Below are 15,987 nucleotides of genomic sequence, written 5' to 3'. Positions count from 1 at the left end.
TTTCCTAGGAGGCCACGTCCCAGGGTCTTGGGATCCCACATGTGTTTTTTAGAATTCACCAGTAAAAATCACCAACGTCTTCACACTATCTATTTCCTACAACAACACATTCCAGCTAGGGCTGTCTTTTCATTTACTTTCTTGCCTCCAAAGTGCAAAACCAGGGAGCCAAACAGAAGTTATCAGGTAGCTGTTCAGGCACTAGAAACACGGAGAGCGATTTGATAAAGCAAATGCAGCCTGACTCTTTACATACAGCCCGTACGGAGGCTTGGTCAACAAGCAGCATTCAATAGCTTGAATATATTAAATGGATTTCCACCAACTCAGCTGGAGAGCTCTCCATTTCACTGGCATGGTTTGGGGTCTGGGGCAGATTTCATTCAAAAAGAAAAAAAGTAACATTTTATTTCCTGTTTCTGAATGTGTTTGCTGCAGCGATGCCATTGCTTCACGTGCCAGAAGAGCTCAAGGTTAGCAGGGACCGGTATGACTGCATATTCTCCATCCACGGGCCGCAGCCGTCGCGTGCCTGTGTGCCGGGTCCGGATCGGGAGCCGGCAGGGCTCTTCCCGCCAGCCCCCCTCGGTGCAGAGTTCCCTGCCGGCCTGGCCTGGCCGCAGCAGCTGTAAGCAGCAACACATGGACCGAAACTTGGACAAAGGTGTATGTTTTTCTGCCAGTCCCCGGTACCGTGTCTGGCAAGCACTGCTGGCCGGGCCTCCAGGCACCGCGAGGGAGTGGGGATGGGATAAGCTCTTCCTGAGATCTCACTTGCTGTGCTCCGGTCCGTTTTCAGCGTCTTCTCCCAGAGCACGTTCCCTGCTGTCAGAGATACCCCAGATGTTCCTCACGCTTCTCCCCATCCAGCGGTTGAGTTCATAGCTTGTTCTTCTGTCTCATGGTTAAAAAAATATATCTTTATTTTACTTTTCATCCTCGTCTCCCTCGCTCATGCTGCTGAGGGAGGCAGAGGCAGCTTTTGGAGAAGAGGGAGGGGAGGCTTTATTGAAGACCCAGGGCGGAGATGGAGAACGGGATGGAGAACGGCCTCGCGTAGGACTGCTGTTCGGGCTCTGCCGGGGAGAAAAAGCCTGGAGCATCCGGCCGCTTCGTTCCTGGAACATCTGCTTCTGCAAAAGCAAAGTGAAAAGATGCTTTCTGAGTAATGCACAGAGGGGAAGGTATGTCTGTGGGCAGGCAGGGGCTGCGCTGCACTGTGCCTCTCCCCTGGGAGAGAGCAGGGGGACAGGATAGACTTCAGCTCTGAAGCATGGCCGGTTCAGCCCACCCTTAGCCTTTGCCTCTTCTACTGTGCTCGTAATAACCCGTTTTTTGCACGACAAGGTTTTTTCTTAGGTCGGACACCGCTAGTGTGAGAATACTGTGTGCATTGTCCTAAGCCAGCGAGGGGGAACTCCCTTCGGATTTTTTGTAGGTGTTGGTCGCACTCTGTCTCAAGGAGTCAGTTTTCTGCCTGAACGCCCACAGTTCCTTGTTCCTAGGAGCTTTTCCTTTTAGCGTGCTGGGACGGACCTCCCGTCTCCCGCTGAGCTTCCTGGCTAGCCCAGCCTTTTTTCCTCCTTCCCTTCTCAAGGGAGGCAGCCCGGTGCCTGCCAAATACTGGCAGCCACTTCCCCAGCTACCTGGAGCAGGCACCACCCAAACCCTTGAATTGGGGGGGGTGGGAATGTCAGAATTCAGGTGTCTTTGTTGAAAAGAGAAACACATGCAGGCTTGACGTTCTGCTTTGGGCTTTATTGTCATTTTTGCTTTGTAAAGCTGAGTGGAGGCCTGCCAGAGCTGGTAGGGTGGAAGAGACCACCTTTTCAGTCTAGCGATCTGCTACGCTAAGGCAAATGCCGCTACTTGTTAGTGCCTACGTGGCCTTGCGTTAGGCTGCCAGGCTGGGTTACAGGAGATCTAGCGCCTACTGCGTGGCTGCTGCAGGCTTCATGTGGAAAATGCCAAATGCGAGCGCCTCGCTGCTCCTCCTGGGGACGGGGAACAAGAAGTCTCAACCTTGGCTGGAGTACTGGGAGTCGGATCGCAGGCGATGCTCGGCTGGAATGGAAGAGCCAGCCCGGACAAAGTTAAGTCGCTGCTTAGGTCTGAGAGCAAAATACTGCTGCAGAATGTATTCTGGGTTTGCCTGCTTGGGCAGCTGCAGTCCACAGACTTTCTCAGCTTGAATTTTTGTTTTGTTCCTCCTCCCCCCTGCAGCAACTGCTCTGTGATGACCTTCCTCCCAGCCAAGGAGCATGTGGCTGCCCGTCTTGCTTTTCCTCCCCCTCTTTGAAACTCGGTATTCCCACCAGCAGAGGCACAAATGCTAGGTTTTCCCATCAGGTTTCTGGTGTTTGCTAATCCCGGGGGTTAATGATTGAGCACAAATACCAAGCTTAACTGTTCCTCTGTGAGCTCCCTCACCCAATTTATATCTTTATCGCATGGGCCTTTATTACCTTAGTTTTAGAGCCTGGATGTCGCTGCAGTGCAGAGTGACAGAACAGTTCCTGCCTGGAGCCACACTTAGCCATGCTCTCACGCATAAAGACCCACGGCGTGTAACCTACCCCTGCACGACTGCTAGGTCCAAAATAGTCAAGACTTCCTAAAATCTCGATAGTTAGCAGATGGTGGTTGCTCCTGATAAATGGTGCCAGGAAGCATTCGGGTGGGGAGGGTTTCTGCTGCTGAGAGCTGTGAGGATGTCACCAGGGCTGGCAAAGCCCCAGTGCCTGTTGAAATTCAGTGGTAGGAGTGCAAAATTTCTCTTTAGATCACAGAAATTGAGTTTGCTGGCTTGACTTAGTCTGTTTCATCCTCTCACTGAAGATAACCCCCAACAAAAAAATGATGTTTCATATGAAATATCTTTTTCCTGGGCAAGCAAAACAGTTTGACTCCCTCCCGCCCCTGGCGCCTTACCAGCCACTTCAAAAAGCTCAGTGACGTTGCAGTGGTTCATGGTGTTGTGGTACCGGTGCTGGGGGAGATCAGTGTCCCCGCTTGGCAGGTATCCCACACGGCAGGGGGTACTTGACTGTGCCTTGGGCCACGCGGGCCAGGGATGGAAAGGAGAACCCCACCTTCCTGCTAATGCTCTCAGCCAGGCTGTAGGACACCTGCTGCCCGGTCCCTGCTTCAGCAAAGAGTGTTGCTTGAACAAGCTGGCGCGCTCACGCCTTCGGCAGGGGGAGTGCCCAGCCAGTCTGAATTGCCTCCTGTGTTAGTGCTTTAGCCACCAGGTTGCTGGCTAAAACCACAACTGCTGCAGGAGGAGGTGGTGGTGTAATTCACCTGCCTCCAGAATGACTCTTCGCCTCCAGCTGTGCTCTAGCAGGGGCAGTAAGTCATGCCCTTCGCAGGCAAGGTCTTCCTAATGGGGCGGGGGGGGGGGGGGGGGGGGGGGGCTTCTTGGGCCCTTGGGTGCTGAAGAAGTAGCACAAGTGTTAATGGCTCCCTTGAAGTGCAGGAGGGATAGACAAGGCTGGGTGCGCTCTGGACCTTTTCCAGAGCTGGGAAAATAATTTCCAAGCCTTGGTTCAAGCGAGTTCAGGTACACCCAACCAGCTCAGGGAGAGAACGCTTTGCTTTTGGCAAACCTGCTACTGGGCAAAAATATTATGCCTATTTCTGAATTTTATTGCCTATGTGTTGATACTTCTTTGCTTTACAAAACAAGTGCCAGTTGGGTGTTATGGAGGACTGCTGCTTTTGAGCTGCTGAGTCTTTCAAGGCCGTGCTCAGGTCCAGGCTGCGGACGCATGGCGTGGCCTAAACGCCGGCCCTGGGTTCCAGTCGCAACCTGTAAGATTCCTCTGAGCCCCCGCAGACATCTGATGTGATGCAGCCACTTCCTGGCGCGGCCATCCCCAACTCCCTCCGTGCGCTGAATAGAGGGAAACGGGCCCTTTGGAGGGACACCTCATCTCCTCCGAGAGGGAGGTTAGCGTGGAAACCCTGCCCTGTGAGGCTTGCTTTCTCTCCGCTGAGCTGAAGCGCGGCTGCCTGTTCGTACGTGTCTGAGAGAAGGTGGAACGAACTCTGCCGCTTTCCGCTTCCGTGGAGCGGCGTCTGCCATTAGGGCCTCCGTGCCGGGCCGCGCGGTGGTCCTCTCTCAAGCCGGGACAAAAGTTTCATGCCATGTTAATCAGTGTTTCTGACCCCTCTGTGACTCTCTCGCATTAAAAATACATACAGGGGATTGCACAGGTGGGCAAAATTGCCAATGAATTATAGACAACTTGACGTTTCAAAACTGACATTTTGACCTTTTCAGAAACCGATATTTTTTGTGGGTTATGTGGCCCTTACTTCTAGAAAATTGATGCTAGCATAAAATGTATTATAATAATTATTTGTGAAATAATAATAGCATATTAATGGCATGCAAATTACCCATCTAGGAATCTAGCGTGCCCATAACGATTCCTGTACTTTCACTGTCAACATTAAAAGCAACATCTAACTAACGGTGATAAGGCAAATTAATGCTAATAACAGTTTTGACACTAATAGCAAGTTATCATTATTTTAAAAGTCTCTCCTGTTGCAAGGCTCAAACTGATTTTTAAAAAAGCCACAAGAGCTCTCAGCGTGCTGTCACTGACGCTTTTCCTACAACACTGCAAGGAGATTTCTCTCTTGTTTTTAGCAAAGGTCTCTGTGGTTGCACCAGGTTTCCTACTCTGTGGTTGGGACACTAATTCAGTAAACAGGAGGAGACCACCACCACCACCCCACCCCCCCCCAAAGACCTTTGCAGAGCAGCTTTTCTCTAATCGAATTTGGTAAAACGTTTTATCAGCAAAGGGGTTTTAAAAATGCCATCAGTGTACAGTGTTGCGTGGGTAGAGACAGGGAATGGGATCAAGGCTTTGACATTCTTTTCCCCTCTCTGCACAGCCAAACTCATCTCACCTCCTGTGGGTTTCACGTGCCCCGTTAGCATTAGTTTTATTTATTCAGCACCTGTGGCCACAGGACCATCCCACATGGGGAACACTCGCCAAGCTCTATGGAGAATAACTTACAGAGGAAGCACTCTTCGTGTGGATGTGGTCAATGCAGGTAAACCTGGGCTTTTCACCAGAAGAGTTCACCCTCTTCCCCTCCCCAAGGAAGATGATACTGTCAATGAACAAATTGCTAAATAAGCTATTTGTTTTTATGGCTGGGACCGGTGTTATTTAGAGAGCACCTGCCTTTGCATGGGATAGACATAGCTGTAAGGAGATTATAAAGATGCAGTCTCTGTTCTGAAGCCTTCACAGCCTAATTTTAGGCTTTTCTCAACTGAGTGGTAATCACCGCAGCGAGTCGTGGCAGAGAAAAGATGAGAACTCCAGTAAGAGGCAGGTACTATGTGCTTTGGTGGCACGGAGTTGTGACGCGGCTCTGATGTGGGCTACTTAATTCACCAGGGGTCTGTGAATCTTCTTGAGGGTTTGTTTATAAACAAAAACTCTGCTAAGATCCTTTCAACAGAAGGTACCTTTTGTGATGGGAAGTTGTTCAGGTATGAACTGATAAGTGATGTGAGAGAACATTGTGTGTGTTGGCTCTTTAAAAATATTCCAGTAGTATCTGCTCCATGCTAGTCCTAAACTGTTTTTTCTGGCTTGCTGCCTCTATTGATACTTTGCCTCAAACTGTAATCCATCAGCTGTTAAAGCTTTGCACAAGCCTCTTGCAAAGGGTTTGCTTTCAAGCAAGGAGGGAGCTGCCTGACTGTCTGCGCGCCACGGTCTGAAAACGTACCTCTGCAGCATCCTGCTGTTCTGCAGGATTACTTCTCTAGCTCTTACTCCGCTCCCCTCAGTTCACCCTGCCCTGCTTGCTGCTCTCCTCCGTGCTTGCTCACGTTTCCTCAGGCTGAGCAAAAGCTTCACTTGGAGCTTGCAACTAGAGCAGCACGTCCGAGATGACGCCTGTACTGAAGGGCTTGGCCGGGGCCTGGGCTTTCACCAGAACACAGCTGCGCAGAGAGCTTGTTGGAAAAGGACTGACTCCCAACGGGAAGGTCTGTTCAAGCAAATGGTAACTTTTACATTCAAAATAAGCTTTGCTGTTGGTTTCAAGTAGCCAAGGGAAGTAGTACAAGAAAACAAAGTTTCTCAAGGTTTGGCAAGCTATCAGAACTGAAAGATGGCGGCCAGGACTCAGCTGGGGCTCTGAAGTGTCACTAACTCACCACCCACTCAGTGCATGACTTCGGTTTGAGCAGGTAAGGCCGCGGGGTTTCTCCCCGGAGGGATGCTGTTAGGGACTCTCAGCTGCCTTTCCACGGCACCTGGGGACCTTTGGTAAATGGGCTCTGTGGAGCCAGCATGTACTGAGGAGAGGTTCGAAAGTGCTGCAGTTCCACCTGAGCCTTCCCTGCAGTCAGTCAGATGAGCCTGGCCCCCCGCCATGTAAAATCATTTCTTGGAACTTTAAATCAGTAGTTTTTAAAGGTAGAAAATGGTCATCTTCTTCCGCTGAGTACAGCGCATGAAAAGAACTACTGAAAAACTTTCCGGTGTCCCTGTTTCCCTCACCACCTCCAGTGTATAGTTTCTCCCTGATGTCTGTGTGGTCCCATTTAGCGCTAATGGGGGGAATAGACTGTATTAGCCTGTTTGCTCCTGTGTTGCTGTTACGCAGCTCTACTGACTGCAGTGTCACATTCAGCATCACACCTTCACAAGGGACAGAAATTATCCCAAAGAAGCAACAGCCACAAGTGACAAGTCCTCCCGCTGCAGTATTGGCATGCGTTATTGGATTCAGCAAGCAGGTTTGGCATTATCCTACTGTGCTGGCTTTCAAAACAAAGACTGCAGCAAAAGAATCTGCTCTTGATCTGCGTTACAGAAGATAAATAAAAACCACTCAGACTTCCTGGGATGGCAGAATACCTACCCAGGCTCCGTCGGGTCCAAACAGCTCTAAAAAGTTGCCAATAAATTCCCTGGACTTTTCTTCCCATTTCTGAATGAGGTCATGGCTCTTCTCTTCCACCTTGTAAACAAATTCTTTTGATCTTTCCTCCACGTTCTTGACTTTTTCTTTCATTTTGTCCACTTGGTTTTGAAATCGGTATTTCTTCTCCTGTTTTAAAAGTGTGGACAGAGATTAATATATAGGGACTTGGAAATAATTAGCCACTGACAGTTGAGAAGACGAAAAAAAATTGCATTAATGTATCGTAATACATATGGCCTTGGTTAACTATTCCCACATTATTTTTATACATGCAAATTTAACATTTGTGGAATGAAGAGCAGAAGGTACATATTGAAAAGACCGTCTTGTGTGATTACTGTGTTTAATTCACTACACGAATCTTTCCATATTTTCAAACTGAATGCACTTTGAAAATTATATGAATCTTGTGAAGGATACCAGTGAGAAATTAACAGCTCAAACTTAAGCAAAAGGCAAATCTCCCTGGGTTTCCTAGCAAACGCAGCCCACTGCTGACTTGCCAGCCTGGATGGTAACTTGGACCAAAATGTCTCTTTGGTTGGATTTCTGCAGTGCAGAAGGAAAACTCTCTTCACCTCCAAGCCTGGCTAATACAGGAGCTTCTGGCTGCAACAGAAAGACGTGTGTAGGCCAGCGGCTTGTGGCCAGCAGACTTGATAGAAAAGAGAGCAAACTCCTAATTGCCAAGGCACACAGAAAAAGAGAGGGACGGAGAAGATAATGTTAGGGGGCTAACGTCAGGCCAAGCTTCTAAAATACTTCAGGGTTAAAGAACTTTTGTCCCGAAATGCTCCTGTGCCCCTCAAACGTACAGGGGCCACAGCAAACGAACGCTGTGCCCTTGAAGGTGTAATGGTCTCTGTAGAAGCACAGATTGCTATCAGCTTTTAATTTCCTGTGAACTTCATTTAATGGGCACCTGAATTTACTTTTAAAACAAATACTGTTTAGTGCTGAGGTGGGTTTTATTCTAGTTTGTGAAACACTAGAAGAACTGTCTTTGCAGGCCACAAGGCCAAACAAAATCCTCAAGTTCCAAAGAAACCCAACTCACTTGGCACTTAATAGGTGACCAAGCCTTTCTTTAACGAGGAAACCAGCACTTTTCTGTCTTGGTGAAATCCTGGGGTTTTTTTGCATTTTGAAACACAAACAGCCTCTGGTGCAAGTTAGTATTTCTGCATTTAAATTACTATGAGCTAATAACCAAATGCCAGGAGAGACTTCAGGATATATCAGTGTCTGAGACTGGGGAGAAGCATACCTTATGCAACAGTATCTTAACCTCAGAGCTACTAAAGGTTAAATTTGAGAGCCCCCAAGGCATCCAGCATGCCTTAATTTAATGGATACTCGTAATAGTGATACTTCTGGGTGGAGTACTTACAAGCAGGATTTTCTGGAGGTGTAGAGGACTGAAAAAAAAGCACCGTGAAATAAATATTTATGCCCTGTGATCTGCGATTTATCTGCCAGACTTCAAAATAAGAAACAAGTAAACAAACCCTCATGAAATGACACAATTCAGTCCTTCACAAGGGGGTTTCCCAGCTCCAGGGAAGGAGGTGGGAAGTCCTGCTGTGAGCCAGCCCAATCACAAGGAAGATTTCAGTTCTGTGGGTTATCTCCAGGCCTTAAGACTTGAAACAGAAAATGAAGGAAAGTAAACTTTCATTTCTGTTAAGTGTTTACTCCTCACTGGAGGGTAAGGTGCAGTTCTGTACGTGGAAGCTGAATAATTTGAGCCACCGTTTCAAATGGTGCTCTTGCCCTACCTATTGTGGCTTCTGATCAGCATCATTTACCAGCTTCCTAACACGCTTCCTCGTCTTTTAAAAACCGTTTTAGCTTCCTCTAGTAATCTCACCATTCAGCAGTTGGTTGTTTTTTTTTTTTTTTTTATCCTGTCGCATTGTAGAGAAAGTTTGGATATCAAAATCTTTGCTCTCTGTGCTGGCTTCTCACAATGGGGATAAAGAAAGAAATCGTGTCTTGGGTGAATGTCTGAGAAGCCTGCAGTGGGGGGGTGGGCTCCTCCCTAGTGTGTCATTGTCACCTACAGCCCAAGGAGGAAGGGGGAGCAGCAGCTTTGTCACAAACCTGAAAGCATAAGATGGAAATGAAGCTGCTAATTAATAGGAGCAATTAAAACTACCCCCAGCTTACCAGTTTCTTTTAAATTAAGTTCTTCCCAGCTATTTTAAAAGCAGCATGAGGAAGATATGCTTTCTTAACGTTTACTCTATATTCGGTGTCCTAGGAGTGTTTCAGAAGCAAATGCAGGTCGGTGTACTTACATTTATAAAACTAACATTCAGCTCTTTGGCGGTGTATCCTCGTTGGAGGTTGCGCCGGGCGTACACGTCATAGTCCCGGACGATCCTTGTGATGATATCCGATGTTGAGATACCTTCGGTTCTCTGCGTTGGCACGAACATTCCTGAGCAAAGTGGGAAAAGAAAGCCTGCTGAGAAAGCACGGCAGGACCAGGCACTGTGGCAGGTAGCTGAGGGTGAACACAAAAATGCCTGACCCAAGGCAAGAGACTCGCAATTCCACCTGTCTTATTCCTAGTTCTTTCCCGTTGCTCCTGTGTGAGCTTAGGGAAGGCACTTGGTTGCTAAACCGTTCATTTCTCCTCAGGTCTTCAGAAAGGCTAAAACTTGGCCTCTTCACAGTGTCAGCTGTGATGTGGAAGTTATTAGACTGGCAGGGGCTCCCGAGCCAGGAAGACTAAACCTCGCGGTTGTGACAATTCGCTGAGCAGTTCTTTCTACAAGCGTAGCCCTCATTTAATGTTATATAAAGGAGCAGGAGGTTGGCTTCCACTCCCACTATTGAAAGGCCATTTGCTGCTCTCCTGAGTATTTCCACTCTCCCCTCCGCTCCTGTGCTGCACCGTCTGGCAGCCTTTGTTCTGCTGAGTAAAAGAGACCAGCTTCTGGCCTTGGCCAAAGCCGGGAAGCGCCTTCAGGTAAAAGATGCGTTACGGTAACTGGACAACACCCTGGAGGTGCCGGTAGCTTGTAACAGGAAGATGAAGCGTAATGGTGGTGTGAACAAACACAGATACAGCGTGGGGACTGAGGGTCTCAGTCTCTATAGCCCCCATTTCATGTCCACCTGGCCGTGTCAGTGGCTGCATAACCACTCTCCCTGCTCCGACAGATCCGTCCCTAATAAAACTGGCCATTTATTAATACTGCTTGTATCTTCCTCAACACACCTGAGGAATATATCGCTTTTTAATTGCTCCTTATCAAGACAGGATCACTTGAACTGTTAAAGCAAGCCACGGAGGCAATAATAGCAGAGTGCTAGCACACCTTGGTTTAGTAGTTAGATAGGGCTACAAAAAATTATTACTATCACTTACATGTAATTGCAACATCAAGCTGCTGATGAGAGCAAGCTGTAAGGTAAGACTGGAAATGGTTTTGCAAAACAAAGTAGTGCTTTGTCTTAAAAGGGTGGTACGGCTACTGGCAAATTAATCCTCACACATTCACTTGAAGTAGGCAGGCATTGCTAGCTAATTTCACAGGGTTAGAAAAAGATTTGGAGACAGAATCAAGAAGCTTAGCAGCCTCTTGTGACTAAATGCTATGTGATATTTTTTCTTTTTGATCTCTAAGTAATACTCTGCTAAAAAAATAGATTATTTTAATCACGAGCAGAGAGGTTTTCCTGATCGTGCTTTCCAGGCTTGCAGCAGTCACTAAGGAAACTATTTTTGGAAGCAGTGAAAACCACTTTGAGCCAGGAGCCTTTATAGATAGGAGCTACAAGAATATATGAACAAATCCAAACCCTACCCTTGCTAAGCCAAAAGTGGAATTGTTTTCAAGTAGCTGCACAAACCCATGTATGAGAACATTACCTTTAGTCACTGATTTTGCTTTCCTATGCTTCATGCGTTGGACTGACTCACGTTTTCCAAACTAATTGTTCACAGATGTGCAGAGGTTTAGTTAGTGCACTGTCACCCAGCTCACCATTGTCCATATGCTCTCCCACCCACTGAAGGGAGTGGGGAAATGGGAGCCCATGGGAATCTACACAAAGAGCTCCGCAGTTCCCATCGCTTCTCTGCTCCCCAACAGCCTGATGTGGGAAAATGGGAGTACTGGAACTAAGGAAAATGCGCAAGTGCATCCACAGCATTGGTCTATTTAAAACAAAACACCCTAGGAGAAAGGGGAAATTCACTGTTGTAATAATGCTGTTCTGGAGCGTTGGGACTATTACAGCACTAGATCTCAAAACTTTTCACAAATAAAGTAACATTATTCCCAGTTTATATGTAACAAAATTCAGCCATACAGACTGAAGTTGCTTCTCCAGCATCTTGCAGTGACGGTCACGGGACAGACCGTAAGTCCCTGAAGCTGTAAGTCCACACTCTATTCTGCAAACAAAGTTTGAATTTCTCATCAGGATGTGTGCACATGGCACCCGTGCCCAACGACAGCACAGGATGGGCCAGGTTTGGGCAGGCTCCAGCTCAGTCTGGTAACGATACAGTGACACCAAGGGCTCCTGTCATGTTGTCCCGTGCACTCAGCACCTTATAGAAGAAAGGCAACATAGCTGCCTGGCCAGCGCGTATGCTGTATGTCCCCTGGTGACCTGTCCTTACCAGAGGTCCCTTTGTTCCATTGCCTAGTGAAATACGCTGGTGCTGGCTCTGAAACAGCAGTTCCCAAAGCAAGGTTGTGAGTCTGACACCACAGTGAGGTTTGCAAGTGGAAAAAGATCAAGACCTGCTGCTATAAAAAGTTTATTCTTTCAGCTCAGGTCAATACCTGGTCTACTGCTGTCATTGTATGGCTTGAGAAGGACACTTTGCATGACAAATTACCATCAGGCAGATTTGCTCTGGAATTTTTTTGAGCCTCCCATATACACATTTATGTAGACCAGGAAGAGGATGGATTCGCTAGTGTTCAGAGCAGCACCTCCAGGGAGCAGGAGAATGAAAGGTATGATCAGTTCCTCCTCCCGCACCATTCATTGTGTTAGAGCAAGCTGCTGCTGGCAAACTGTGGCTTAATATTGTCTCCTCAGATTTAATTCGGCTTCCTTGAACTGAAGAGATAGAAACCCCTCATGACTTCAGCATGGTCATGTTCAATGTTATATGGTAGTCAACCAAACTGCTAAATAGTCATTGCAAATTAATCACTCTGGTACTAATTTAAACTTTCTGCCAGCGTAGTAAAAAGAACCCTCAGTGCAAATCAGAAGTGGATCCTAATGACTCCTGAAGGCTGCCTGTGCTTGCTCGTTTTCAGGACTGGGCTGTGTCAAGGAGTCATCAATTTGCGGTCATCAACAAACCACTGAAGTTGGCTGGGCTGCTGTGGGAACTGAACTCATTTTCATTGGTTCAGAGCTCTTAGTTGTGCACTCTGAAATTGTTTAAAAAAACCCAGATGGGACTCTTCCGTGACAGATTTGAATGGTTTGCTGGGGGTTATGGCAGGAATTCAGCCAAGGACATCCTTTGTGGTTTTACAAAGTGAACCTGTCTGCTGAAGTCAGCAGTACCTACCATTAGGGTGTAAGAGAACGTGATATTATCTCTACTGCTTCTCTCCCCGCAGTTGTGGTCAAAAGGCAGTAGAAGAATTTGGGCTGAAGCTGAAAAGGAAGGTGCCAAAAATGTAAGGTTGCCCTTACCTGCCTCCTTTATGTGTTTGTATACATCATCCGAGCCAGCGGAGGAGTACGGGATGTCATCGTGGGCTACAAAGTCAATCTGCCAGTGAACAGAAGAAGAATCACATGCCACCATCACTGAATTTTGATTCAGTGGGGGCTCGTTGCGGAGGATCATCTCTTTTCTCGACTTCAGCTGACTCGCTTTTGACATTCTCATCCTAAAGCCATCACCTAGAATATTGCACTAGATTTAGGCCTATAACTGCTGTGTTGTATGATCAATTACGAAAGAACAGAAAGCTTGTCTCCAGAAGCACTGCCATTAACACATCGCTCTGGCTGGCTCTGCGTGATATTCTGTACAAATCCTAAGACACCTGTTCCTGCTTTTATTGCTACTGGAAGAGCTAAGTCAAGTGGCAAAGCCTTGGCTTTCAAAACTACGGAGGCGGGATTATTGATTCTGCCTCCTTAGGGCTGTGCGTATATACATGTATACCTAGTACTGTCATGCTGTCCATTTGTCACCCAGTGATGTGGACACTAAAATACATCCTCGTTAATTATGCTTTTGTTAAGATTTATATACATTGCAAGACAGTCAATAGCATGTAAGAAATTCTATCCTGCCTTTCAGAGGACACATGACATTTTTACGTATTTCTGGCCAATTATTGCACCTGTTGACATTAATAAGAAACGTGCCTTTAATTCAGGACTTTAACAGGACTTTAGTCACTATACAATAACTTTTCTGGTTCATGATCTCCTTTCCTGAAAGTCAATTTGTGAATAATTCTTCAGTGTTATTTTGCCATTTAAAAATCCCACAACAGAAATCACCTCAGCATCCTGAGAAAAAAAGGCAAGACAAACATAACATTTTCTGACAAAGATGGAGGCAAGCAATGCCACGTACCTAATTTCAGGGACTGGAATTAACTGAATTAAATAATTTGCTCCAGCTAATAGAATTTCACAGGCTTGCTGTTTATTCTCAACTGTCAGTCTACAAAGGGGAAGGGAGGGATAAGGGGAGAAATGTACCTTATGTTTTTCAAGGAACTCGGGTGTCAGTGTCCAGGGTGCGTCTCTGATGACCTCATCCACATAACGACAGTGTCTGAGGGCTTCGTATCGCTCAGTTTCATTCATCACAGTGAAGCCTTTGAATTTATGAGTTAAATCATCACTGCAAACTAAAATATGGAAGTATCAACAAAATGGCTCCACACTCAGTAGAATTAGCTTGACCAGCAGTTAATTATTTCCTGATAATTCCATTAAGCACTTGGTTATTAGCTTAGCTAATTTTGGGGTGCTCCAGGGCATCTAAGAGTTCTGCTCAGGGTTGGCAGGTACAACCGTGGACTTCTGAGAGATCCTTCACTTTCTGGAGCTGCAGCCAGAGCCCAATGAGATATTGTAGGACATCTCAAACAGTACTGTATGCACATGTTGAGGTAACTCAATCCCACTATATTTCACGGGCTGTGAAATTTCAGGCGTGATGGACAATGCTTTCAAAACAATCAAAAAGTGCAGCATCAGCAATAACAGAGTGCTCGCAAATGTCACGTAGCACAAAATGGTCGAGGCCGGAAGGCACCACTGGACATCATCTAATCCACCCCCTCCTCCTCAGAGCAGGGTCAACTACAGCAGATTGCTCAGGGCCATGTCCAGTTGAGTTTCCAAAGATGGAGACCCCTCAGCCTCTCTGGGCCTCCTGTTCCCACTTCTTGTTGTTATGTAAACAATGCTCTAAATGATGCATTTGCCAACAAAGCTCTAAATCACAGCAGAACAGTTTCTCACTAAATAAACACTGATGGAAAACAAGTCATGGCAGATTTTATAGGAATCTGTCTCTGAGTTTAGCTTTGAGTTCAGCAGATAGAAAGAGAAGTAAGGCCTGTGCCATGTTCAAATGGGAAATCGCAGAAGGAAGCCCCATGGAGAGGACTGGGAGAAGCCGTACGCTCTAGTGGAATGAGCAAGTCCAGAAATCCTGCACCTTTAACTCTAGATGTACCAATACTTTGTCACATTGCTTTTAAAATGAGGGGAAGCAACACCCATGTTACCGGAGGACTATAAAAGTTAGGCATTATCTTTCTACCCACATAGCATTGCGTAAAACACAGTGGCCTGTCCCCACAGCTGTAAGTCTGTCCAATTTATCGCTACGACAGTCATTTGGCACCCCACATGGAATAATGTGATACCCATTTATAGCTGGGTTGACAGTGGTTGTCCTTCACCACAGGTCAAACCTATGCCTTTGGATCTCACTTGTCTGTGACGCTGGGACAAATAGTAAATGTACTTGATGAATGATAAATGCAACTTTATTAATGCTGCAGGAAGTGTGAGAGCAGCCCTACAGCTGCTGCTTCTTTCTAATTTGAAAACATCAACCTATCAGGCAAGGCACTGGCAAAGATGCAGTCTTTTTTGAGATCTAAAATGGATGTTCTTGCTGTGATGGTCGTTAAGGACCTTTAAAGTAGGAAAAATGTAGGAAGGTTTAGATAGCCCTGGAGTTTGTGCAAAATTCAAAGCCAGATAATAATATACATAAGAATTTCAGCTAGTGAAATGCCACTCTATTCTATTATGTCATTTTTTTATGCCTGCTGACAAGAACTTTAATGGAGATCAAAGCATTTTCAGTAGAAATAGAAAGATCTTTTCTGAGATTGTATTTATATTTATTTACAGCTTGTATGTCATCTTAAAGCTACCCTCTCCTGGAAGAAAGTCTACTAAAATTATTGGAAAATAGTAATTTTTGCTTGAATTCTGCAGAAAGACTTGATTTCATTTTTTGATTACTGTTTGTTCATGTACACAGCAGACACAATATCGCTGTACTTCCTTTTGATTCTGTCATCCTGCTCTAATGACTGATTTGGGAAGGTACAAATATCTATTAAAAAAAAAAATCCTTAGCTCCAAATAATTGTCTTCACAACAAGAAATAAAAAGGGTTGGTTGTGGTGTCCACAAAGACACATGACACCAGTGCTTTTGCAGCACAAATTGTATGTGGGTGTGGAAAGGTGCCCATTTTTTAAACATGCTAAGATGCAGAATGCCTCGCTGGGAAGAGGTGCTGATGAGTGCTGGCTGCTTTGTCCTTCACTCCAAAAATAAGGGCAAAGTGAAGCTATGCCATGAATTTCAAAGGAGCCAAGCTATTGCCCCAGAGTTCCTTCCCTGATCTGGGACACCCCCCCACTCCTTTAAAAGCAACAACAAAACCTACATAACTTGTATTTTTTTTTTAAACCTCACAGTCTTGCACCTCCACTAGCTTCTCCTGCAAGCTATCTGGCTCAGCAG

At 46.2% G+C, this 15,987-nt stretch overlaps 1 protein-coding gene across 1 annotated transcript in view; it reads right to left on the bottom strand.

Moving 5' to 3' along the window:
- Positions 1–926: 926 nt before the first annotated feature.
- PCYT1B (phosphate cytidylyltransferase 1, choline, beta) overlaps positions 927–15,987 on the bottom strand; it is a 26,833-nt gene continuing 11,772 nt past the window's right edge. Inside the window, exons 4-8 of the mRNA XM_009321149.1 lie at positions 13,687–13,838; positions 12,658–12,736; positions 9,273–9,415; positions 6,910–7,098; positions 927–1,133 (exon numbers count right to left, since the gene is read on the bottom strand). Of these exons, the coding sequence (XP_009319424.1) occupies positions 927–1,133; positions 6,910–7,098; positions 9,273–9,415; positions 12,658–12,736; positions 13,687–13,838 (770 nt within the window). The remainder of the gene's footprint in view (positions 1,134–6,909; positions 7,099–9,272; positions 9,416–12,657; positions 12,737–13,686; positions 13,839–15,987) is intronic.

Source organism: Pygoscelis adeliae, unplaced genomic scaffold, assembly GCF_000699105.1.
Source record: "Pygoscelis adeliae isolate BGI_AS28 unplaced genomic scaffold, ASM69910v1 Scaffold53, whole genome shotgun sequence".
Taxonomy (NCBI): Eukaryota; Metazoa; Chordata; class Aves; order Sphenisciformes; family Spheniscidae; genus Pygoscelis; species Pygoscelis adeliae.
The sequence above is the reverse complement of the archived record's forward strand: the minus strand, read 5'-3'. Positions and strand labels throughout refer to the sequence as shown.